At 51.4% G+C, this 23,929-nt stretch overlaps 1 protein-coding gene across 1 annotated transcript in view; it reads left to right on the top strand.

The window, feature by feature from the left end:
- Nucleotides 1-5,302: 5,302 nt before the first annotated feature.
- The window catches only part of INCENP (inner centromere protein), a 24,113-nt gene continuing 5,486 nt past the window's right edge, over nt 5,303-23,929 (top strand). Inside the window, exons 1-14 of the mRNA XM_006911345.3 lie at nt 5,303-5,462; nt 8,449-8,599; nt 9,008-9,121; nt 10,011-10,852; nt 13,298-13,349; nt 14,219-14,294; nt 14,400-14,517; nt 15,628-15,679; nt 16,180-16,297; nt 16,368-16,502; nt 16,913-16,924; nt 22,461-22,570; nt 22,642-22,762; nt 22,986-23,120. Coding sequence (XP_006911407.1) covers nt 8,460-8,599; nt 9,008-9,121; nt 10,011-10,852; nt 13,298-13,349; nt 14,219-14,294; nt 14,400-14,517; nt 15,628-15,679; nt 16,180-16,297; nt 16,368-16,502; nt 16,913-16,924; nt 22,461-22,570; nt 22,642-22,762; nt 22,986-23,120 — 2,025 coding nt within the window. The 5' untranslated portion in view covers nt 5,303-5,462; nt 8,449-8,459. The remainder of the gene's footprint in view (nt 5,463-8,448; nt 8,600-9,007; nt 9,122-10,010; nt 10,853-13,297; nt 13,350-14,218; nt 14,295-14,399; nt 14,518-15,627; nt 15,680-16,179; nt 16,298-16,367; nt 16,503-16,912; nt 16,925-22,460; nt 22,571-22,641; nt 22,763-22,985; nt 23,121-23,929) is intronic.

Below are 23,929 nucleotides of genomic sequence, written 5' to 3'. Positions count from 1 at the left end.
TGCAAGGAACGTTGGCTAACACAGAGCCACACAAGATATTCTGTCCTAGAGAGGTAGACTTAGAATGCAGAAAAGGGCTCATGTGCTCGCCTACCTTCAATACTTAGAGCTACAGAAGGGTGCTCCCTACAAACCTTGACATGAGGAAAATGAGGCCGCCGTCTGTGAGCTCAACTCCAAGATCACTTATAAGGGATCAGAGCAGAGATGTGCAAAGTCACCAAGCAAAGCAAAAGGAAAAGACGAAAGGGCTGTAGAGAGAATGAGTTTGAGTCACCACACTCCAAGTATTTCCTGTTCCAACAGAAGGGTCCTTTCCTAGGTGGAGACAGGTGAAGGAAGCATGGCAGACTTCATGTATTTCTGATCCCACCGGCAAGACTCTTCCTGTTATAACCTGGATGCATCAGGCTATCGCAGCTTGATGCCATCCATTCATTCATTCATCTAACTCCCTGTGCTGATTCCATTAGCAGGACGACCTTTATATTAAACAGGGCTTCTGTGGTGCTTTAGAGATGGAATGCACTTGATTACAGGCTAATTCTGGCTGCTCAAGACGGTGATTTCTCAAGCTAAAAACTCAATAAAAGAACTTCTGATTATGATTCCACTCGGTGCCTTGCTTATGAAGGAAACGGCACAGATCATACTCACAAAAGGATTTTAGCTTGATGTGTCTTATACTTCACTGCAAGTTGATAAACGGACACTTTTAATAGCCTTTCTTCTCTGCATTTTTCAGTTGATATAAATGGGTCAGCCATCATTATCACAGGGCAACAACGAAAAAGAAAGTCTTTGAGACTTTAACACAGAGGCCCCCCCAAATAAAACACAGCATGGAGGACTTCTGCTACCAGCTGTGTAGAAGGAACTAGTACAAAATTAGTCCTCCTGTTGTAAACAACAGTAAAACTGGACCAAAAAAAAGAATCAGGTACCTCTTTTTAGACACTGGACCACAGGAAGAGCCGGACTATCATCCCTGAGACACCTGAGCCCCATGATCGCTCAGTCCCCATCTTCCTGTGGTGCAGTGAGCTGCAGGCAGAGATCGGCCCTCAGGGCAGGCGAAGTGATTGGAATCTTCAGAGCAGGAGCAGAAATCTGGGCGGGGGAGGAGTCCTTTATGAAGTGGGGGAGATGTGGAGCATGGGGACTTGCATTCAATGCTTGTGGAAGTGTAAAATGGTGCAACCACTCTGGAAAAGTGTCTAACAACATCCATGGCTATATCTCTCAGTGATTCCACTCCTTAGATATTCACCCAAGAGAAATGAAAACATATATCCACACAAAAACTTGTCTATGAATGTTCATAGCAGCTTTATTCATAATAGCCCCAAACTGAAAACAATCCAAATGGTGAATAAACAAACTGTCGTATATTTATACAACTTCATACTATTCACCAATAAAAAGGGAACAGACCACGGAGATCCAAAATATGATGAATCGCAAAGAATCCTAAGTAGAATCAATCAAAAAAGACTACATCAAGGTACATTATAATCGCTGTCAAAAGTCAAGGACATACACCATATACAAGAACAGATTCAAAGTGGATTAAAGACTTAAATGTAAGACCTGAAACCATAAAACCTCTAGAAGAAAACATAGGCAGTAAACTCTCTGATATTACTAACAGGAATTCCTTTTCAGATATATCTCCTCAGGCAAGAAAAACAAACAAAAATAAACAAATGAGACTACATCAAACGAAAAAGTTTTTGTACAGCAAAGGAAACCACCAACGAAATGAAAAGACAACCGACTGAATGGGAGAAGATATTCACTTATGATACATCTGATAAGAGGTTAATATCCAAAAATATATAAGGACTCATACAAATCAATAAGAACAACAAAAATCCAATTACAAAAATGGGTAGAAAGCATGAACAGATATTTTTCCAAAGAGGAAATACAAATGGCAACAGACATATGAAAAGATGCTTAAGGTCACTAATCATCAGAGAAATGAAAATTAAAACCACAATGAGATAACACCTCACACCTGTCAGCATGGCTATCATTAATAAATCAAAAAACAAGTATTGGCGAGATGTAGAGAAAAGGGAACCCTCATACACTGTTGGTGGGATTGACCACCACAAAGCCAGTATTATAGGAAATGTTGGAGGAACTTCTTTGAGAAGAAAAAACATGTATCAAGAACAGGAATAAAGAGTGGTAATGACTCATTCCTACCAATAGGTACCTCAAATGAAAAAGAATTACGTGCTCCAACCAAAAGATAGAGCAGCTGAAAAGATGAGAGAGCAAGACCCCTTCATATGCTGCCTACAGGAAACTCACTTCAGATTGAAAGATATACACAGACTAAAAGGAAGGGGATGGAAAAAGATATTGCTTTGATGGACCTAGAAGGTATTTGAGTCAGACAGAGAAAGATAAACACTATATAATTTCACTTATATGTGGAATCTAAGGAACAAAAAGAACAAACTAATCAAAAACAGACTCACAAATATAGTGGACAATTTAGTGATAGATGGAGAGGAGGGGGGTTGGGAGGCTGGGAGAATGGGGTGAAGGGTTAAAGAGAACAAATTAGTAGTTGATAGATGGTCCCAGGGAGGGGGAGCACGGCGGAGGGAATGCAGTCACCATGAATATGTTGGCCAGGTGGAGGGCCAGGGGAGGGAGGGAGCAAATGGGGAGATGGTTTTATGAACTATATAGATGTCTAACCAATGTACTGTATACTTGAAATTAATTTAAATAAATAATACCTTTTTAAAAGTCAAGGACAAAATGAGAATTTTGAAAGCAGCAACAGAAAAGTGACTTATCACATACAAGGGAACACCCATAAAACTATCAGCGGATTTCTCAGCAGAAACCTTGCAGGCCAGGGGGAAATGGTATGATATATTCAAAGTACTGAAAGAAAAACTAAAGGCCATATGAGAAAATCCACAGCTAATATCATAATCAATGGGGAAAAACTGAAAGCTTTTCTTCCAAGAATCAGTACAAGGCAAGAATGCCTGCTTGTGCCACGTCTTTTCAACATGGTACTGGAAGTCCTATCCAGAGCAATTAGACAAATAAAAACAAACACAAACAAATTTTAAAATAAATAAAAGGCATCCAAATCAGAAAGGAAGAATTAATTTTATCTCCATAGATGACATGACAATATATATAGGAAACTCTAGAGAAAAAAAATAAAATTACAACTAGTAAATTCAGTAAAGTTGAAGGATTCAAAATCAATACACAAAATCAGTCATATTTCTATATACAAACAATGAACTATCTGAAAGGAAATTAAGAAAACAATGTCATTCACAATAGTAACATAAAGAATAAAATACTTAGTAATAAACTTAACCAACTAGATGAAAGGCTTGTACACTGAATATTATAAAACATTGATGATGAAAATTAAAGATGATACAAATAAATGGAAAGACTTCCTGTGCTCATGGGTTGGAAAACTTAATACTGTTAAAACATCTATATTACATAAAGCAATCTACAGAGCCAATGCAATCCCTACCAAAAACCCAATGGCATTCTCTACAGAAATAGAAAAAAATCCTAAAATTCATCTAGAACCTCAAAAGACCTCAAACAGCCAAAGCAATCTTGAACAAGAACAACAAAGCTGGAGGCATCGCACTTCCTGATATCAAAACAGATTTCAAAAATCTATTTTAAAAAATGGTATTAGGGACGTGGTTCCATAATGTAGCAGTTAATACCTCTGCTTTACACGCAGAAGATCCTGGGTTCACACCCCAGTGAAGCCAGGGTCTACAGTCTATGGCTATGTCACCCTGAACAAGCCCGATGTCCGATCTCAGAACCTAAACAGGGTCAGGTCTGGTTAGTACTTGGATGGGAGACCACCTAGGAAGACCAGGTGCCGTAGGCATAAATAATAATTTTAAAAAAATGGTATTGGCATAAAAAGACACACAGACCAATGGAACAGAGTAGAGAGCCCAGCAATAAACCCATGCATATACAGTCAACTAATCTTTGATCAGGGCTCCAAAAATACAGTGGGGAAAGGACAGTCTTTTCAATAAGCAGTGTTGGGAAAACTGGATATCCACATGCAAAAGGATGAAATAGGACCTCTAATACCACTCGAAAAAAAAGAACTCAAAATGAATTAAAGACTTCCATATAAGACCTGAAACTAAAACTCTTAAAAGAAAACATAGAGGAAAAGCTCCATGACATAGGTCTCAGCAATGATGTCTTGGATGTGACGCCAAAAGCACAGGTAACAAAATTAAAAACAGACGAATGGGAATACTTCCAACTCTAAAATTTCTGCACAGCAAGGAATGAGTGAAAAACCAATCTACAGAATGGGAGAAAATACTTACACTACATATCTGATAAGGAATTAATATTCAAAATATATTTTAAAAACCTTCTACAACTTAGTAAGGACAAAAAAAAAAAACAACACATAGTCTGAGTAAAAAATGGGCATAGGACTTTTTCTTTATTCATCTATTAACATTTAGGTTGCTTCCACCTCTTGGCTATTATGAATAATGCTGCAAAGAGCATGGTTGTGCAAATTAACTGCTATATTGCCATTCTGGGCCAATAATTCTTTGCAGTGAGGGCTGTCCCTGTGCACTGTAGGGTGTTGAGGCAGCATGGCCGGCCTCTACCCACTAGATGTCAGTAGCACCACACCCCCTTCCCAACAAAACGTATTCATACATTATTGCCAAGTATTGGGTGGGGCGCAAAATCGCCCCTCAGCTCCAGCATAAGTGGTATCCTGGTTGCTGCCACCAAGACTTGAGGGATCGAGGGCTCTTCGTAAATACAAACTCCGTGGCAACTTACAAAACATTTTTTTTTCCTCAAAAGTGGCAGAGGTCGGAAGGCTGTCATCCTGCACGAAGGGCAAAGCTAGATGAAGAAACGGCAAAAAACTAGACTCCCTAGACTAGCAAGACCACTGCGGCTACGAGTCCGTCCCAAGGTGATCAGCGACACGCCTCCCACGCTCCCACGGGGCGCAGTGCACGCTGGGGCTTGTAGTTCCGGCGTGCGAGGACCTGCGCACGCACCACGCCCCTCCCGGCTTCCTCGCGGGCGACTTCCTCTAAGAACCACTGACCGCCGTTCCCGGAAGCTGAGCAGGTTAAAGTTTCAACGCTTCCTTTCCCCGCCTCTCAGTCGCCAATCCAAGTAGCCAATAGGTGGCCTGACTGGAGCTTTCTTTTATCTGATTGGCTTAGAGTTTTGTCGCCGTCCGGACAAACTGGCCGGGGATTGGCCAAGCCTTCAGTTTTGAAAATCGTAGGTTTCGCCCGCGCTGCGCTGCCCCATTGCGGCCGAGGAGCCGTGAGCCTTGGAGTTTGGGAGTTTAGGGTCTGAGCCGGCGGGGATTTCTTCTTGGGAGGCCGCTGGACTTAGATCGGAGCAACACTTAGGAGACGCGGTGCAGTCGAGTGAGTGCGCACGGGCGGCCGGCGGGAGTGGGGGATGGTTGGCCTTTGTTACCCCTCCAACAACCCCGGACCGTGGGCGTGACCCCCTCCCCTCTTTCGGCCTGGGAATGGACAAGTCACCACTTCTACGTGGCAAGGTGATCTGCTTTGGTCCTGGGGCCTGAGATGACCCCGCACCTTCCACCTAGGTCACCAGGTTCCGAGAGAATAACCCCGTCCCCTCCCGGTGCCTAGCACCTTGCTATGTGCCTGGGAGGCCCTTTGCTGACTTGGGCTCGCGGAAGTGCACACCGATCGAGTTGCGTGATGGAATTGTGCCAGATGGCATTTCTGTACAGTTAACCCTCGCTCAACACCTCCCCCTCCAGCTGAGCAACGTTTTAAACTTACCGTTTGCGGAGGCCAATGCCGCCCCTTATCTTGTCACTCCCCAAGCACGTTTGCTGTCAGCGATTCGGTTCTATCCAGCCACCGTGGCCTTCTTTGGGAGGCCCAGAGTCAAAACTTGGCACCTGCCTTTCAAAGCCTGAAATCGAGTAGGCAGCATAGCTTGTGGTCAAGCACAGATACTGCACACGGGTATCCCAGAGGTCGTGGTGAGAATTAAATAAGATGATGCCCAACCTGGGCATGGAGTAGGACTGTAAATGGGAGCAGCTATTACGACCCTTCTTCACTGAGGTGTGGTAAAGGGTTGGGTGCTCGACTTCCTGCACCTTCAAAAGAACGGGCATTGCAAGGAGGGCAGTGGGGCCTCTAGCCTGGTGCACGGTGTGAGGCTACTATCCGGAGAAAGATGAGCCCCCTTCTTTCGAGGTGGGATGTTGGGTGCTCCGGGTTTGTGCACAAGTTCTTACAGGAGCTGTAGAGAATTTTCCTGCTCTTCCCAGAATCCTCAGTCTTAGGACACTGACTGCTCCTTTCCCGGAGTCACTTTTGTTCTAACTTATGGTGTGACCCTTTCTAAAGCTGAGGTCTGCTAAAAACAAATTTCCTCAAGGAAAAAGCCCAAATGCTTTTTTGCACTTGGTGAAAGAAGCTCTAACCCACTTTGCCATTTCGAACAAATAGTTAAAAAATAAAATAAAAGATAGCAAGTTTTTGCTTTCTGTAGCTCCTCTGTGAAACTTTATTTTGGTTTTGGCTTCCTTAAATAATTTTCTCTTTCCTGGCCTTGAATTGGGGTCCTATACTTTGCCAAGGCTGAACTCTGGGGCAAAGAGGCTGGAGGAAGCCAGAGGGATGACAGCGGAGAGGCTCTATCCCCATGACTGGCTGGCTGCAGAGCTGTCTCTATCCAAAGCCTCTGCGATCTTGCCCAATTGGCCCTGCCCTGATTAGTGCTGCTTTTGGCATCTAGGATCAGGACGAGCATGGCATGTCCTAACCTGTGTACAATGAGCTTATTTGGTGTCCTTGTGTGTGTGTGTGTGGGGGGGTAACTGTAGGACGTTTATTTCTAATGTAGAGTTGATAGGTGGATTAAATCATTCAACAAGTATTTCTTTCGTGCCAGGCACTGTGCTGGGCTCTAGGCTTTCAGCGACAGGTGAGACAGACAAGGGCTTGCCTCAGGGAGCAAATCTTTACTGGGCAGTAAGCAAACCGATAAACAATCACCCAAGTGCCATACAGAGAATTGAAATCAATGGATGGGATCATGGCCGATAGTCAGGTCCTCCTTCAGTTGTTGAGATCCAAGTAATGAGAAGCAAGCTGTACAAAATAGGAGACAGAAGGTTCCAGACAGAGGCCAAAACTTGTTCAAGGAACAAAGGGCTGTGTGCCCTGGAAATCAGACCGCTGGAAGTCTTACGAGGTTGCAGCACGACCTGGTGTTAAGCTCTATCGGGTGTCAAGGGGTGACTTAGCCTCTCCTTCCAGGAGCTTCCATCTTAAGTGGGAGGCTGAGCTTTGTGTGGTTCTTGGTTTTGAAGGTATAGTTCGAGGTAATAGGTCACTGCCACGGTAGGAGACATGCTATTATTATGGCTTATGAACTTCACTTGTTCTTTTGCTCACTCACGAGACATGCTATTATTATGGCTTATGAACTTCACTTACTTGTTCTTTTGCTCACTCATCCATTCGGAATATTTACCGAGCCCACGCTATGACTCTAATGGAACACTTCTTCCTTGCCTGAGGCTTCGGTGATGATATTACAACCGAGTCTTAAGGGAGGAGACCTGAGCTGCTGGCTTTTTAAGAAATTAAGAGAAAACTGGTTTTGTCTTTTCCCCTGCCTGATATTTCCAGATGAGTTTTCTTAAAAATAAGACATTGCTTATCTGCTCCCCTCACGCTCCCTCATCCATTTCTAGGGCATTTCAGGTCAAGGGAGAGGGTTACGGGGATCCCTTGGAGAAGAGTGTGTCTCTGCCCCCTACTTTCTTACCGACTCCTTTGGAATGCAGTACCCCTTCTGTTCACTGACCTTTCGAAGAGGCAGCTGGATTTGATGTCTTTGGCCTGAGGCCTGAGGCCAGCTCGTGTGGCTGTGTGCAAGCCCTCACTCAGCTACAGGGAGAAAGGGAGAGAGAGCCCACAGGAGAGGAAGAGCAGGGCTGTGTTTGTGCAGGTAGCGGGGGGTCCTGTGGTAGCCGCAGTTCCTCCCCGATCCAGGAGGGGAGTTGTCCAGGCCTTGTCATTTTAAGCCCCATTTGTAAGGAGGTCTTTTGAAGCCAGAATGGACTGGGAAGTGTGGCTCTATGGGGACAGCGTGCTGTGGGGTGGGTGGGTAGGTGGGTAGAGGGAAGGGCGAGTAGGACGAGCCCTTCTTTTTGCAAAAATGAGGCTAAATGGATTGGCATTTGGACTCTGCATCTCTGGAGAAGGGCTGTAAGCAGAGAGGGACCCTGATTCAGGAACTGGGTGTTTCGTGGTGAGTGGGACGTGGATGCTATGGCCTGGCAGGCTCCTCCCCTGGAGAGAGCTCCAGTCCCCAGCCCTGAGCCCTCCTGCCTCTTGTCTCTGCTTTCACCAGGCAGAGCGACCATGGGGACCACAGCCCCGGGGCCCATTCATCTGCTGGAGCTGTGTGAGCAGAAGCTTTTGGAGTTTGTCTGCAATGTGGACAATAAGGACTTGGTGTGGCTCGAGGAGATCGAAGAGGAGGCTGAGCGCATGTTTACCAGGTGAGGGCAGGGGCGTGGTGGCAGGAGGCACCGGGATCTCCTGGCTGCTATGGCCTCGGGGACGCAGCAGCCTACTTCCCCACCTGACAGGCAAGACAGACAGGCTGCCGGGGGTCTCTCCTGAGTGGCCCACCTAGTATAACGGGAAGAGGAAGGAGAAGTGGTGGGCTGGGCCTCAGGATGGGGCTGCATATGCTTTACCTGGCAACCTTGTTCCCCTGCCGTATCTCTGGGAGGAAGCCCCAAGTGCCTGGCAAAGGACTTGCACATGGCCTTGGAGAGCTCTCTTGGTGATGGTTGCACCAGCTTGACCTGTCACTGCCAGGAAACAGCCAGGGGTTGGGCTGGGCGGGGAAGGGGCCAGTGGTCTCTAGGCCGCCACAACAGTGCCCTGCATGTGCCAAGCAGAGAATTCAGCAAGGAGCCTGAGCTGATGCCTAAGACACCTTCTCAGAAGAACCGACGGAAGAAGAAACGTATTTCTTATGTTCAAGATGAAAACAGAGACCCCATCCGGAAAAGGTAGGAGGGGCCGGGGGCTTTGACTAGCCAGAGAAGGGTCGTCTGGTCAGGCGGGGTCTGGAGGCTTGGTGCCCACCGGCAGAGTTTGATCCTCAGGTGCTAACTGGGAGCAGAGGCCTCCAGGAGTAGTGGTGGGTACCACGTGGGCAGCGCAGGGGAGAGACATCACGGGGAAACGAAGCGTGACCCAAGACCGTGGAGTCCAGGGAGGGGGGGTGCAGGGTGGGAGTGACTGGTCTGGGCCTTAGAGGCTGGGAAGGGTTTTAGAGGTGGGAGAATAGAGAGGACCCAGCCTTCTGCTTGGGTGACAGTGACCATAGCTGTGGACCAGGAGGTCTTGCTCAGCACCTTGTGCTCTGCTTGTCATGGTGCCCATGGAAATGACCGTGGGCTGCAGACTGCCGGAGAAGGGGGCAGGTTGTTGGGGTCAGGAGGCCCCGGCTCACACCCCAGCTCTGCCCCTTAGTAGCCATACGTCCTTTTGTTGATATTTTACCTCTCTGAGCCTCAGCCTCCTCGAATCTAAGGTAAGAATGGTCCATCCTGTGGATTAAGTGACAACATGAGTAGAGCCTGCAGCAGGGTGCTTGGCACCGTGCGACCTCAGTCAGCGAGAGGTTTCTGTGACTTCACCCCTCCCAGCAGTTCCGTGCGGACGGGCGTTATCCCTGGGCAGGGAGACTGAGGCTCAGAGAGGAGCAGCCCGGGGTCTCATAGCTGGGGGGTGGCGGAGCCCCGATTAGAACTTCAGTCTTCTTCCTCTAAGCCCTTCATTTTGTGTTCCACCCGCGCCGGCGGCTCCTGGGAAGACTGGTGCCCCCACTCGAATTCCGGGGTGCCTCCCTGCTCTGCTGGGCCATCTCAGCTTCTGCTCTGCTGCCTCTGGCAGGTTGTCCCGCAGAAAGACTCGGAGCAGCCAGCTGAGCTCCCGGCACCTGCGGAGCAAGGACAAGGTGGAGCAGCTGGCCACGGCGGTGGCGGAGAACGGCTCTGTCCTGCGGCGGGTGACCCGGGCCGCAGCTGCCGCTGCCGCAGCCAACACGACTGCTGCTTTGCCCACCCCGGAGTCTCCCACAGCACTGACCAAGAAGCCCAAGAACAGCATCGCCAAGTGCCAGCTGGTGCCCATGGTGGAGATAGGTGTCAGCGAGCGCTGCAGTGCCGAGCTACACCTCAGCCAGCTCAAGTCTGCCCGCACTCCGGCCCCCGCTCCGGCCCCCGCTCCGGCCCCCGCTCCGGCCCCAACCCCGCCTCCAGCTCCAACCCCGGCTCCAGCCACAGCGCCGGCCTCCCAGATCACCTCAGTATCCGATGAGGAATGTCTGACTTCTTCATCACCTAAGAAATCAGAATCTGTCACCGTGAGCTCCCTGATGACCACACCCCAGGACCCCAAGGGACGAGGGGTCGGAGCAGGCCGGTCTGCCTCCAAGCTCAGGATTGCGCGGACCTCCCCAGGCCTACAGGACTCACCTGGCTCTCCAGCCTCGCCGTGGCGGGAGCGGGTGCTGGCTCCCATCCTGCCGGATAACTTCTCCACGCCGACGGGCTCCCGTGCAGCCCCACAGTCGATGCAACGCAGCCCGATCGCCCCGTCCTCCCCAGGTCCCCAGGCTTCTCTGTCCCAGAAGTACTCCCTGGTGGCCAAACCGGAGGGCACCGTCCGTAGGTCAAGCAGAAAGATTACCAAGAAGGCCACCAAAGAGCAGGCCCCCTCTGCCCGCATCATCTGTGAGTGGGGGCTCGGCAGTGGGTGGGGTGCTGTGGGGGTGGCGTTGGTGATCAGCTCGGCCAGCAGGGCTCTGGGGGACCAGCTCATCTAGCAAGGAGCTATTCATAGAACTTTCCGTGATGATGTAAGTAAGGGTTCCAGATCTGCTGTTCTGTACTAGCTAGCCACATATGGCTACTGAACCCTCAAAACGTGGCTGGCGTGACTGAGGAACTGAATTTTAGGTTTAAATAGCTACGCTTAGCAAGTGGCTACTATATTGATCAATGCAAATCTTGGCCAACCCTCTTGTTTTAAAAATGAGGAAACTGAGGTCCAGGGAGGTTGCCCGCAGTGTCCGTGTGGGTAATGCCATTCTGAACCTCGAACCTGGCCTTTTTAGAGGATCGACATGTTCTTTCTACCTCCCGAGGCTCTCTGAGAGTCACATGATTGCGGGTTGCTCCTATTAGTGAGACTTTGATCTGGAGATACTGAGGTGCGGAGATGTGAATAGTCATCACAGCCGGCTCATTCCGTCAGGGACGGAAACCTGGGTTTGAGTGCCAGCTCAGCCGTTTACCCACCCTGCAACCTTGGGCAGGTTACGGGGACTTCTTCGTGGGCCTCCGTTCGTCATTTGTCTGCTGGGGTAATAATGGCATCACGTCAAAGGGTTGTTGCGAGGTTTTCTTTGGCTAACCCACGTAGGGTGCTTAGAACAGACAGTGTTTGCCGTGTAGGAGGGGCTCTGTAACGTTAGCCGTTTTTATCATCATCGGATCCCAGCTCAGGGGACTGTTGTCCCCACGGGAGCAGATGTTACGAGCCACAGAGGAAGACGGGCAGCTCCGAGACTCAGGGCTGGCTGCATGAAGGGAGTGAGGTTTTCCCAGGTGGGAGGAATGTGGGGAAGGAATCCCCGGCAGAGGGGACAGCTTGGAGGAAGACCCCGAGTCACGAAATGGCAAGTGAAGGGGTATCTGGGGCTCATCTGCCACCTGAGGGGCTTGGGCTCGATCCTGCTAATGTGGGGGATTGGCCCCTTGATGGTTGTTGGGGGAGGTTCCCGGCACTGAAAAATGGCCAGGAAGGAAGAAGGCGGGGAGACCAGGCAGGAGGCTGCTACTACCTTTCCAGCCAGAGAACGGAGAGTCCGTGGTATCGATGGAGAGCGCGCAAGCCAGGTTTTACACTGATGTGTGTCGACATCTGCCTGGCACTTTAAGATTTATAAAAGTCAAGATTATCTCATTTGGTCCCTGCAGCAGCACTGCCAGCCTGTTAGGGTTTCCTCACTTCACAGAGAAGGACGCTGAGGTGTAAGGAGCTCACCGAGTCTATAAACTGGGGAGCCGGGGCTTGAGCCCCACGTGTTTTGTCCTTTCCAGGCTGGCAGCCACTTGCCAAGGGTGCCTGGCAGAAAGCCTTGAGGTGGGGTTCAGTCAGGCAGACGCACCCTGCCAGGGAAAGGGCTTGCTCTGGGCCATGGGACTCAGGGACACGGACTCTGGGGCATGAGCAGGCATGCGGTCTGGCACACTGTCTCTTTTTGGATTCTCAGAAGCGCCGAGATGGCTCTGACCTGCCTTGGGGATTTCCTCGGGCCTGAATCTGATCCCAAGAAGAGGCCCCACGGGGTGGGCAAGCTTGGAGCTGCAGAGTGGGGGTGGGAGAGACTCTAGAGGCCCCTGCGTGCTTTTGGATTTGCAGCACTGAAGCCATTCTGATTGCTCTCCCCCTAGGCCTTCTGCATTGATTTGCATTTGGCCCAGGCCTGTCTAACTCCAGGCCCAGGGCTGTCCACCCTGAGGTGGAAAGAAGAAGGTGAGGAGGGAGACAGTTCTGGTCTCATCAGAAGAATCTTTAGGCATTAGGAAGTTTGAAGCTCACGATGGTAGATTCCTGTTTTCCAAAATTCTATTTTTGACTTCTTTTTTTTTTGCTCAATTTTTCATTATTGGTAACAAGTCCTCTTAGTTGTTTTAAGTGACAGGCTCACTTTGTTCATTTGGAAGAAAATGTCTGCCAAATGCTTAAGCTTGAATAACCACAGCTTGTCAGTTGTTCCTTCAGTTATAAACTATTCCATGAGAAGAGTGGCTAGTTTAGCTGGGAACTCACACAGTGCTCTTCACAGGGACTTGGGCATGCTTCCTATTTTATCACACAGAATCTCAGAAAGACATATACTTCAGTGTAGATTTAATAAAACGACTAGTTTCTATTCCTTCATCAAGGACCTTCTTAAGTGAAACTGGATATTTCTGTCCTGTGAGTATGGAGAGGGTCTCTGATGTAGAGAGGGTCTGTGTCTAATGAAGGGTTGGGGCTCTGAGGTGGAGAGGATCTGGCTCCAGACTAGGAGTGGCCAAGTCTCCACCAGAGCTAGGCTTCCTGGACCTCTTGGAGTGGCACCTGGCCAGTTTCTCAGGTTATCTTTTGTTCCTTTGTTTTCCCCTCAGGTCACAGTTACCTAGAGAGGCTCCTGAATATTGAGGTGCCCCAGAAAGTCAGGTGAGTTCAGTTCCAGGGCTTAGAGACCTTCCCAGGGGTGTGCAGAGCACACTGGGGCCAGGTTGTCCAGGTGTGCCCCAGGGACAGAAGCATTTCCTGTGCCCGAGGCCTTCCCTCTTGCTGGGGACTGCCCATGGGCTGCCCACTGCTGCAGCCCTGCTCCTTGCCCCAGTCTAACCAGGCAGCGATCGAAATGGGTGTCATTTGTCAGCCCTGGCCTTGACCCCTCCAAGCCTTTCCCTGGGCCATGGGCTCCACAGGGTATCAGATCCAAAGGCCTATGGGTGAGCTAGTGCAGTTATGAGGAGACACACTCAAGTTGGGGTGGGTTGAGTGGGAGCAGGGGATGTTCCCTGCTCCAGGATCACACCCCAGCACCGTTTTGGGCCAGCACTCCTTGTCCTAGAGGCCATATCCTGCTATCACTAAAACTAGGTCCACACCCTTGCTTTAGAGCAAAGGGTCAACGCTTGGCATGGGGAGACGGGCTGACTGGGCAGAGCTGCTGGCTTTGCTGGTCCCATGGTGAAGGGAGAGGCAGGCCTCAAAAAAGACGTGGCTCATCCAGGCCTAAGGAGTTGAGGCGGAGCTGGGAAAGAGCTCACGTCCCGAATCAAGGTCCTGATGGGGGTGAGGTAAAACCAAATTCAGAAGCTGACGTGCCTCATCTGCCCAGGCAGCAGAGCTCCAGGAAGCCACAGGCTCTGGCCGCTGCCCTCCCATCCTGCCTGGGGCTGTTGCTTTGTGGCCCCAGCCAGGGCATCCGACATGGACTCCTCCTGGGTCTCTACCCCAGGGGTTGAGGGAAGGGCTCCTATGGGTCAGTTTGGGCTGGGTGGGTCCCACAGTGTCCCTTGCTCTGCTTTCAGCCCCAAGCAGAAAGAGCCCAGCGAGGAGGCCGAGTCTGCGGAGGTGGCTGAGCCTGCGGAGGTGGCTGAGCGTGAGGTAAGGTGGGCAGAGCAGGGAGGGCAGGTCCCAAGGGTCTTGGGGCTTGTGCCCTGCGCTGTGAGTCTCAGATGCAGACCCCTAAAGCCTTGGTTCTTCCTCCAGGTCCCCAAGAATGACGGGAATACCTTGTGGTCCCACAGTGCTACCAAGATCGCCATTAGCACGCCGGGCTCGCGGCCTGGGGCTGGTGGCCAGGAAACATCCTCTGAAGGGCAGCAAGGTGAGGCTTCCTGACCTGCTGCATGCAGATACGTAGGGCCACGTGGGCCTTGGTGGCCTCGGCCTGACTTTCTCTCGGGGGTCCTGTTTTCTGGGCTGATAGGCTGAAGGTAAATGAAACATGAGGCCCAGGGGTGCATAGTTCTCCTTTGGTTCTGTAGGTTTCATTTCCCACTTTTTAGGAGGAGCTGCTGCCGGGTGCCATGGGAGTGGCCATGGCTGGTTGGTGCAGGCAGCAGAGGGTGGGGGCAGGGCCTGGACTGGGGCATTAACATAAATGTGCCGGGTCAAGGCCTTGAGCTCCATGCCGGGGGCAGCAGGAGGAACCATGAGCTGGGGTCTGAACACCGGCCTCTCGTTTCGTTTCTGCTGGTGGCTTCTCACCTTCATGGGTGCCCTGTCTTCAGAGAACGGAAGAGCCGTGGGCCATGGCATCCCCACGCTGCCAGAGGTCCCTCAGGGTCGGGCTCACATCTCCCTGGTGGGAAGAGCTATGTCATTATGAGGTCCTGGATGTGGTCCCCTCAACAGCCGCATGTCACGGACAGTGGCTGTACCAGCCCCACAGCCCCGGGGGTGCTGCAGGGACCTCTTGGAATACAGAGTATCAACAGGCAGGGGGAGCGATCAGCTTTCTCCTGGCAGTGGAACAAAATGTGCTGACCCCACACCCCATGTGGGCCCTGCGTGAGAGCCCTCCCCTCCTCTCGTCCCCCTGGCTCCAGCCAAAAGGGCCGGGAGGAGCGGGAGTTCGAAGCCTGTGGAGGGGTCTGTTAGAGCTCGCAGCATCCATCGGCTTCAGCTCCTGAAAGGCGTTCCCCAGCTCTCTGTTAGACATGGGCGGGACATAGTTGGGGCCACCGCGGGCTCGTCCTGCTGTTCTTAGAGGTCAGCCATGGGGGTGAGGGGTCTTTGGGCAGGGAGGAACACGCCGGTCCCTGGACATCCACAGATTTGTCAGGGCCCGTTGGTGCTGAGACTGACGCTTCTGCCACTGGCCACTCTGAGGCCTGCCAGGAAGAGAGCCTTGCTTTTGCCCTGGCTTGCAGACACTGTTCCCTGACCCCTCCATGTTGTCCTCGCGGCCTCACCGAAATTGTTCTCTTCACAGAGGCCAAGACCGACCAAGCAGGTGACCCCAAGGAGCCACCCCAGAGTGTCAGGTTTGCATTTGAGGAGGGCCGTGCAGGCCACTGCCCCAAGGGGCCCTGCGGAGCCTCGCTGGGGAGGGTGGGCATGTGGTTAGGGGCTTCCGTTTCCTCTCAGCAGGGGTGGGACCTGGCGCCCTGACTTAGTGAAGGAGGCAGGTTGATACTATGGGATGAGCCTGGCCTGGGAGTGAGCAACCAGATCTAGACCCCATCCTTCTGTGTTCCGGTCATGTGACCTTGGCCTGGTCATTTCTCTTCTTCTGACTGGGCAGTAGAGGATCGGTCAGGGAGACCCCCCTGCCTCTAGCTGAGAGCCCTATGGGCTGGGCCGTTTTATTCATAGGGGTGACCTTTTATGGGGTGTGGCTAGGACTCTGGTGGATGGGGTCCTGGGGTCAGCCTTGTGATGCTGCTGCCACCTGGGGTGACCTTTTATGGGGTGTGGCTAGGACTCTGGTGGATGGGGGCCTGGGGTCAGCCCTGTGATGCTGCTGCCACCGGCACCTCTGCAGGAGGAAGCGTAGCTACAAACAGGCTGTGAGTGAGCTGGACGAGGAGCAGCAGCTGGAGGAAGAGGAGCTGCAGCCCCCCCGGAGCAAGACCCCTTCCCCTCCCTGTCCAGCCAGCAAGGTGAGTGGGCATCTGCCGTCCCTCGGTGCCCCCGGCCTGCCCGAGTCCTGACCCTGGTCCCCATCTGCAGGTGGTACGGCCCCTCCGGACCTTCCTGCACACCGTGCAGAGGAACCAGATGCTCATGACCCCGACCTCAGCCTCCCGCAGCAGCGTCATGAAATCCTTCATTAAGCGCAACACTCCCCTGCGCGTAGACCCGAAGGTGAGGGAGCCCGCGCCCCAGGCCAGGCTCCGCGGGAGGCTCCGGGGTGCCCCCTTGGCTGCGGGGAGCAGCGTGGGTCTGGACCAGCTCCGGCCTCTCTGACCATGGGCTCCCTCAACATCTGGGGACTGCCCTGACCTCTTGGGCTCTGTGCTGTGTCCTGGAGGCTTGGCCAGCTCAGTGCGACCCCTGGGTCTTGGGCCGTGGGCTGAGAAGCTGCAGAATTTCCCACCCTGCGCATCCGTCCCACACCCCCAGGTGGGGGACACGTGGGCGCTTCCACTTGTTGGGGACGGGGGCCGGGCGGGTGAGAGGAGGTGGTGGAGCGTGGCCCCAAGCAGACTCGCTAGCGTGGCCAGGAGCCTGGCCTCGCGTTGACTCTGGGCTTTCTCCTTGTCTCCTCTCCACAGTGCAGCTTCGTCGTAAGTAAAGGTTTTCCTGTCCTTGTAACCTAACTCTGCCTAGCACTTAGCCGCTCGCTGTAGCCCTGTCCTTGCAAAACCAGCAGCGCCAGTGGAAGCACTAACATCCTAAGCAGGAGCGTCGAGGGAGGTGGGAGGTGGGAGGTGAACCAGAGGCGCTGGGCGGCTGGCCGGAGGTGCCAGCAGTTCCGGAGCCAGGCCTCCCTGCCACCTCTGCCTTCGGCTCTGCTACCAGGAGCAGGAGTCCCCGAGCCTCCTTGAGGCAGGAGGAGGCAAAGGATGTGTGACCTCCAGCTGCTCCCCGGGGCCACAGCTCGTGTTCCCCACAGCCACCTCCCTCTCTCCTCGTCAGCACTGGGCTTCCCTTCAGGGTCTGAGGCTGTGAAGAGAACAGACAAGTCACAGGGCCACTGAGATTTGTTGGGTCACATACTCAAGTTACTTCCTTGAGGGGAGGGCAGAGCCGTGGTGGTTGAAGGCCATTTGCAGGCAATGGTGGGACTGTCGGCAGCGGCCTCCGGAAAGAAGGCCACAGAAGCTGTTCTCTTCTCAGACACCTCAGAGCTGAGCTGGGCCACTGGCCGTGAGCAAAGAGCCACAGAGAGCTGGGACTTGCTGGGCCCGCAGTCCTGCCTCTCTGGGGTCTCCTGCGTTGCATCCCTTTAGTCCCCATTGGCGCTTCGAAGGGTCTCCTATCAGGAGGGCGTCTGCCCCCACCTGGGGCCTCAGGGCCTCAACAGCACTGCCATGGGGCTTGGCAGCTCCAGGGGCTCCCCTGCAGCCTGGCAGGTGGGCCCTGAACCTGCTTCTGCAAGAAGGCTGGTCCCCTCTGGGTGGCCAAGGCGACAGCTTGCTTTCCAGTATACTAGCAATCGGGCTCTTTGGCCTTATGCACCTATTTTTCTGCCAGGCCCCTGCCAGGCACCTGGGCCCACAGCAGTGAACCAGACTCAAACTTGTTTCCCCTACAAGGAGCCTCTGTGTCCCCCTCAGGCTGATCAGAGCCTTGCAGGGCTCATGGGGATGACCGAGAAGCTGCCTTTTCCTGCTCTGAGGAGCCCAGGTCCCTGCCCTGGGCATCTGGTGAGGGTAGGACAGTCTTAGTTAGGAGACCAGGGGTCTAGGTAGGTTGCAGGGGCCTTGAGGCCTCGGACTAGTTTCCTAACATTTGGGCCTAAGTTTCTTTGGTTACAAAATGAGGAAACCAAAGGTCCCTTCAGAAATGGGATGAACCAGAGAGTAATGTGTGTCAAGCACCCAGCACAGAGCTTGGCATGAAGGGACACTGCTCAGTTGAAACCCCTGGAGGCTGCACAAGCGTCTGCATTCCTCCCACCTTCTGCATTGGCCTTGACGTTGGCCGCTGGGAAGCAGGGACGAGCCAGCCCACCTTCAAGGGGTTGGGGCAGAGAGGAAATATAGGTTCTGTGACATGAACAATTCTTGTTTTCTGTAAAATTCACAATGTAACGGGATAAGTTCTCTGAACTGTTTTGGGAAATTTTAGCACTTAAGTTTGGGGACAAAAACCTGTTTTGCTGAGCCCTGTCGAAAGCAGGAGTCGGTCAGCTCTCGGGGCAGAAAGAGAGGGTGGCGGGCACTCCGTGGGCCATGGGGCCTTTGCCTCCAAGGCACTTTCCTCACAGAACACCAGGTGGGCGTGGTGTGCCGGTGGGGCGGAGAGGGGGAGGTTGGATGGGGGTCCTGCCTCCCCCATCTTTCCTGGTCTGGCGGTTGGAGAGTGAGCCAGCCAAAAGAAAGGCGTTCCCCAGCTCTTGGGGGCCTCCCTTCCCCTTGGGGGCCTCCCTAGGCCAGCAGCCCCCTCCGGGTCCTCTTGCACCCCCTCAGCTTCTGTGGCTCATGGTCATCTCTCTTTCTTTCCATTTCTCCATCTTTAAAAAAAAAACTTATGTTAAAAAAGTTATACAGTAAAGTCTACGTTAAATACCACCATACAGTAAAATCTGTACTTCGTAAATGTTCACTTGAACTTAGTGTTCCGTTTTAATTTGTCTATTGTGATTTTGCAGTGTTTTTTACTGGTTGCTCTAGGCATCACATCCTAAACTTTCAGTCACTTTAGAATCGATTGTCTTATCATTTCAATTGGAATTAGAAGCCTTACTACCCTCCGCATTGTGTGCTATTTTTGTCTTAATCCCCCCACGTTGACTGCCCTGTCAGACAGTGTTAGAATTTTTGCTTCCAACTGTCAAACGTTTTAGAGAACTCAAGAGGAAAAGAACAGTCTATTGATATTTACCCAGGTGTTTATCATTTCTATGGCTCTTCCTTCATTCTCGATGTTTCCTGTGTCCTTCTGGTGTCCTTTCTCTTTCGTCCTGAGAACACCCTTTACCTGGCGATTCTTCTTCGAAGACAAGTTCGCTGGCAACAGATTCTGTACTTTCTCTACATTTGAGGAAGTCTATTTTACTTCATTTCTGAAGGATGTCTTCCCTGAAAATAGAGTTCTGGGTTCACAATTCTTCCCTTTCGGCACTTACTTCCTTCCGGCCTCCATAGTTTCTGACGAGAAGCTTCCAGTCATTCAGATCATTGTCCCAGATAAGTAATATGTCTGTGTGTGTGTGTGTGTCTGCTTTTGAGAATTTTTCCCTTTGTATTAAGTTTTCAGCGGTGTGTTTATGAAGTGGCTAGACTTGAGTTTCCTTGGGTTTATCCTGTTTGGGTTTCAATGACCTTGAATCTGTAGATTTATATCTTACCAAATTTGGAGCTTTTCCAAGCCCTTATGTCTTCACACTTTCTTTCGTGCATTTCATTCCTTCCTCTCCATTGTAGGAGGACAGTGGCACAAATGATACACCTTTTATTGTCATCTCACACTTGCCTCAGGCTATATTAATCTTTCTTCAATGTCTTTTCTCTGTGTTTAGCTTGGATGGATTTTTATTAATTTATCTGCATGTTCACTGACGTCTATCTGCTCCATCTGCTCTTGGACCCAGCCATTGACGCATCCATTGATCCATTATTTCAGTTATTGTATTATTAGTTCTAAAATTTCCATTGTGTGTTACTTTAGATCTTCTGCTTGCTGAGATTTTCTGTTTGTCCAGTTGTCTTAAGAATGTTTGTGGTTACTTGTTAAAGCATTTTTGTAATAGTTGCTTATAAGGTCTTTACAAAAATTTTAATATCTGTCATCTTGACATCGGTGGCTGTTGTCTTTTCCCACGGGAGTTGAGATTTTCCTGGTTCTTTGAATGGTGAGTAATTCGGGGTTTTATCATGGGCCTTTTGACTATTACGTTAGGAGACTGGGTCTTATTTAAATTTTATGGAGAATGTTGATATTTTGCTCTATCAGTAACCCACCTGGTCTGGTTCAGGCTGCAGGTTCCTACCTGCCTTCTGTGGAGTGTGGTTCCAATGTTAGTTCAGATTTCAGAGCTATTGCAGAGCCATTTTTTTTCTTTAAAAATATCTTTTTTTAAACTAAGGTATAATTGACATACAACATTATATTATTTCCAGGTGTACAATATAATGATTCGATATTTGCATATATTGCAAAATGATCACCACAGTAAGTCTAGTTATCACCACACAGTTACAGAATTTTTTTTTTCTTGTGATGAGAACTTTTAAGATTTACTCTCTAAGCAACATTCAAATAGGTAATACAGTATTATTAACTATAGTCCCTGTGCTGTATTACGTTACTTATTTAGTTTACAACTTGAAAGTTATGCTTTTTAATTCTCTTTACCCATTCGGCCCACTCCCATCCCCCCCTACCGCGCCTCTGGCAACCACTAATCTGTTCTCTGTCTCTGTGAGCTCCGTTTTTGTTTTGTTTTTTTAAATTCCAAATATAACCAAGATCATGTGGTGTTTGTCTTTCTCTGTCTGACTTAGTTTGCTTACCATAATGCCCTCCATGTCCATCCATGTTGTCACAAATAGCAAGAGTTAATCCTTTTTATAACAGTATTATTCCTTTGACTATGTAGATCACATTTTCTTCATCCGTTCGTCTGTCACTGGATACTTAGATCGTTTCCATATCTTGGCTCTTATAAATAATGCTGCAGTGAACATGGGGTGCAGATATCTTTTCGAGTTGATGTTTTCCTTTTCTTCCGATAAATGGCTAGATCAGATGGCAGCTCCGTTTTTACTTTTTTGAGGCCCCTCCATACTGTTTTCCATACCGGCTGCTGCAGCAGGTTCCCGTAACTGCTCCTGTCCCTGTTGTCACAGGGTTGCTTGTGGTCTGGAGCATGAGAGAAGTGAGAAATGAAAAATGGGATTTCTGCATCCTCAGAACTTTAACATTCCGTTTCTGCAACTTGAGGCAGAGCTAGAGGGCTTTTCCCAGAGTTCTGTCTGCACCCCGGCGATCCCTTGAGGGTGTCAGGCCTCACTGACTTTAGGCTGGAGGGGAAAAAAGTAGCAAACTCACTGCTGGTTCGGTGTTGCTTCAGAGTCTGATCTTCCCCACCGGCCTGCTACTGTTTCCTTTGCAAAGGCCTCAAATAGACGGCTGGTAGGCTTCACGGCTATTCAGACCGAGTGGAGTCCGTCTACCCGCTCCTACGCATGACCGTCCTACGCGTTACTGGAGCCCTTCTCTCTACCTTTAGGATTGTGTTACCTTGCAGCCAGATTTCTAGGTGGGTAGTCTGCCATCGAGGTCAGAGGCCAAGGAAGAATGGACAGTAAATAGTGCAGGGAGAAGGAGGCCTGTGGATGGCTGAGCCCAGCGCTAGGAGTCTGATGGGTGAGGGGCTCTAGTCCGAGTCCCAGCCCCGTCTCTCACCCCCCACCACCACTCAGGAGTAAAGCCGGTTCCTTGTCCTTGTCCTTGTCCTTGTCCTTGGCCAGGGAGGGCTGGAAGCCCCACCTGTCCCGCCTTTTGTCCCCCTGCTGTGGCCTGGTGCCTGGGGCTTTCTGGGCCTGCGGACAGGGTGGGGTCCCAGCATCCATCTGCTTAACAAGCAACGGGTACTTTTAAAAAGTTGTTTTTAAAATTATTATATAGCAGTATCCACAGGAAATTTGGAAAATAAAAGAAAAAATACCATCCCTGATCTATCTCAGCAGCCTATAGTAATGTCCATTATCATTTAGCAATATTTTCTTTTATTTTTCTTAACTATTATGAAATAGCTGATATACACAAGAGTCTGTGTATATGTACATATATACAGAGTATAAAAGTTATAAATCATAATAATAATGAATTCGCAATCTCATTTTTCATTCTCCTTCCAAATGCACTTTTACATAGTTCCCATCAGAGCACACATCCAATTTTGGACCTGATCTTTGTGCTGCCCATGATTTGGCAGGGCCCAGTCGAGGGCACACGTGACTCAAGCCCTTGGGAGGCCTAGGGGCTCCTCAGAGGAAAGATGGAAGCCCCGGGCCTCAGTCTGGGTGGGGATGGAGATGTGTTTGGGAGTGACACTGCCCATCTGGCTGGGGGTCGGGGGTGGGGTCCAGGGCCAGCCGCAGCCCCAGCCCAGCACTGGGCGGTCCTCGCTCACCCCGCCTTGCACCCCAGGAGAAGGAGCGGCAGCGCCTGGAGAACTTGCGGCGGAAGGAGGAGGCCGAGCAGCTCCGCCGGCAGAAGGTGGAGGAAGACAAGCGGCGGCGGCTGGAGGAGGTGAAGCTGTAAGTGGCCCCCGGCCCCCCAGCCCCCCAGCCCGCCATGGCCGGCCCCCCTGCCCTCCCCATGCCCGCAGGAAGCGCGAGGAGCGCCTCCGGAAGGTGCTGCAGGCCCGGGAGCGGGTGGAGCAGATGAAGGAGGAGAAGAAGAAGCAGATCGAGCAGAAGTTTGCTCAGCTGGATGAGAAGACCGAGAAGGTGCGAGCTGTGGGCTCCGGGTGGGGCGTCCCCCTCTGGGGTCCAAGTGGGTCGACTTGGTGGCCCGAGGGTTAGGACCGGCTTCCAGGGCCCCCTCCCCTGGGCTGGGAGGGACAAGCGGGTTTGCAGGCCATGGGGTGCCCGTCGCAGAGCTCCGGGGCCCCCTCTGTATGGATGAGTGGGGAGGCCTGCTCTAATGGGCACATGCGGGTGGGCTCTGCAGGCCAAGGAGGAGCGACTGGCTGAGGAGAAGGCCAAGAAAAAGGCAGCGGCCAAGAAGATGGAGGAGGCGGAGGTGCGCAGGAAGCAGGAGGAGGAGGCTCGGAGGCTCAGGTGGCTCCAACAGGTGCGAAGGCAGGTAGACAGAGGGACTTGGCCATCAAAGAAGAGGTGGGCAGGACAGGTACTGCCTCAGCCCCCGGGGACCACAGGGCACACCCTGCTTTGTGGAATTTATCCTGGTGGATCTTGTGGCTTCAAGCCCTGAGGAGGCTCAGCAGATGCTTTGGTGATGGGGGTGGTGACAATAACCTGCCTCCCGTTTTCTGTAGTTTGAGGGTGATGCACATGGACTCTCAAGCCAGACTCCCAGTCTCCACTCTGCCCTTTATTAGCTGTGTGACCCTGGACAGGTCACCTGACCTCTCTGTGCTTCAGTTCCTTCAGGTAGCATGCGGTGTCTACCGGGTAGGGCTGTTGTAGGACACATTGTTCTGCCGGCCAGAGCAGGGGCCCACCTCTTCCTGGGACTGTCAACCTTTTGACTCTAGAGACACGGATCTGCCGTTAGGGGGTTACAGTACTAACGGCTCACATTTGTTGAGTATTTACCACATGCCAGGCACTGTTCTAAGTATGTTATATGTGTAAACTCAGCATCTTCACGAGGCGTAGAGATTGCTGTTGTTTCCATTTAACCAATGAGGAAATCCAGGCCAGAGGGCTTACGGCATAGCCCAGTGTCACACAGTTAGGGGGTGGCTCCAGGCCGTACCCTGAGCTCAGCCTGCTGCAGCATCTTGTCACAAGATGCGCTTTCAGGCTTCTGGTAATGACTGTGCCGCCTTGCTTGGGGTGACCCTGGGCTCGGCCCCTGACGATCTCTGATGTGACGGGAGCCAGCACCCCCTCCTTCCCAGACCTCTGTCGCCCTGTCCAGCCCCAGCC

This window comes from Pteropus alecto, unplaced genomic scaffold (genome assembly GCF_000325575.1).
Source record: "Pteropus alecto unplaced genomic scaffold, ASM32557v1 scaffold43, whole genome shotgun sequence".
Lineage (NCBI taxonomy): Eukaryota > Metazoa > Chordata > Mammalia > Chiroptera > Pteropodidae > Pteropus > Pteropus alecto.
This window is presented reverse-complemented; position numbering and strand designations above follow the sequence as displayed.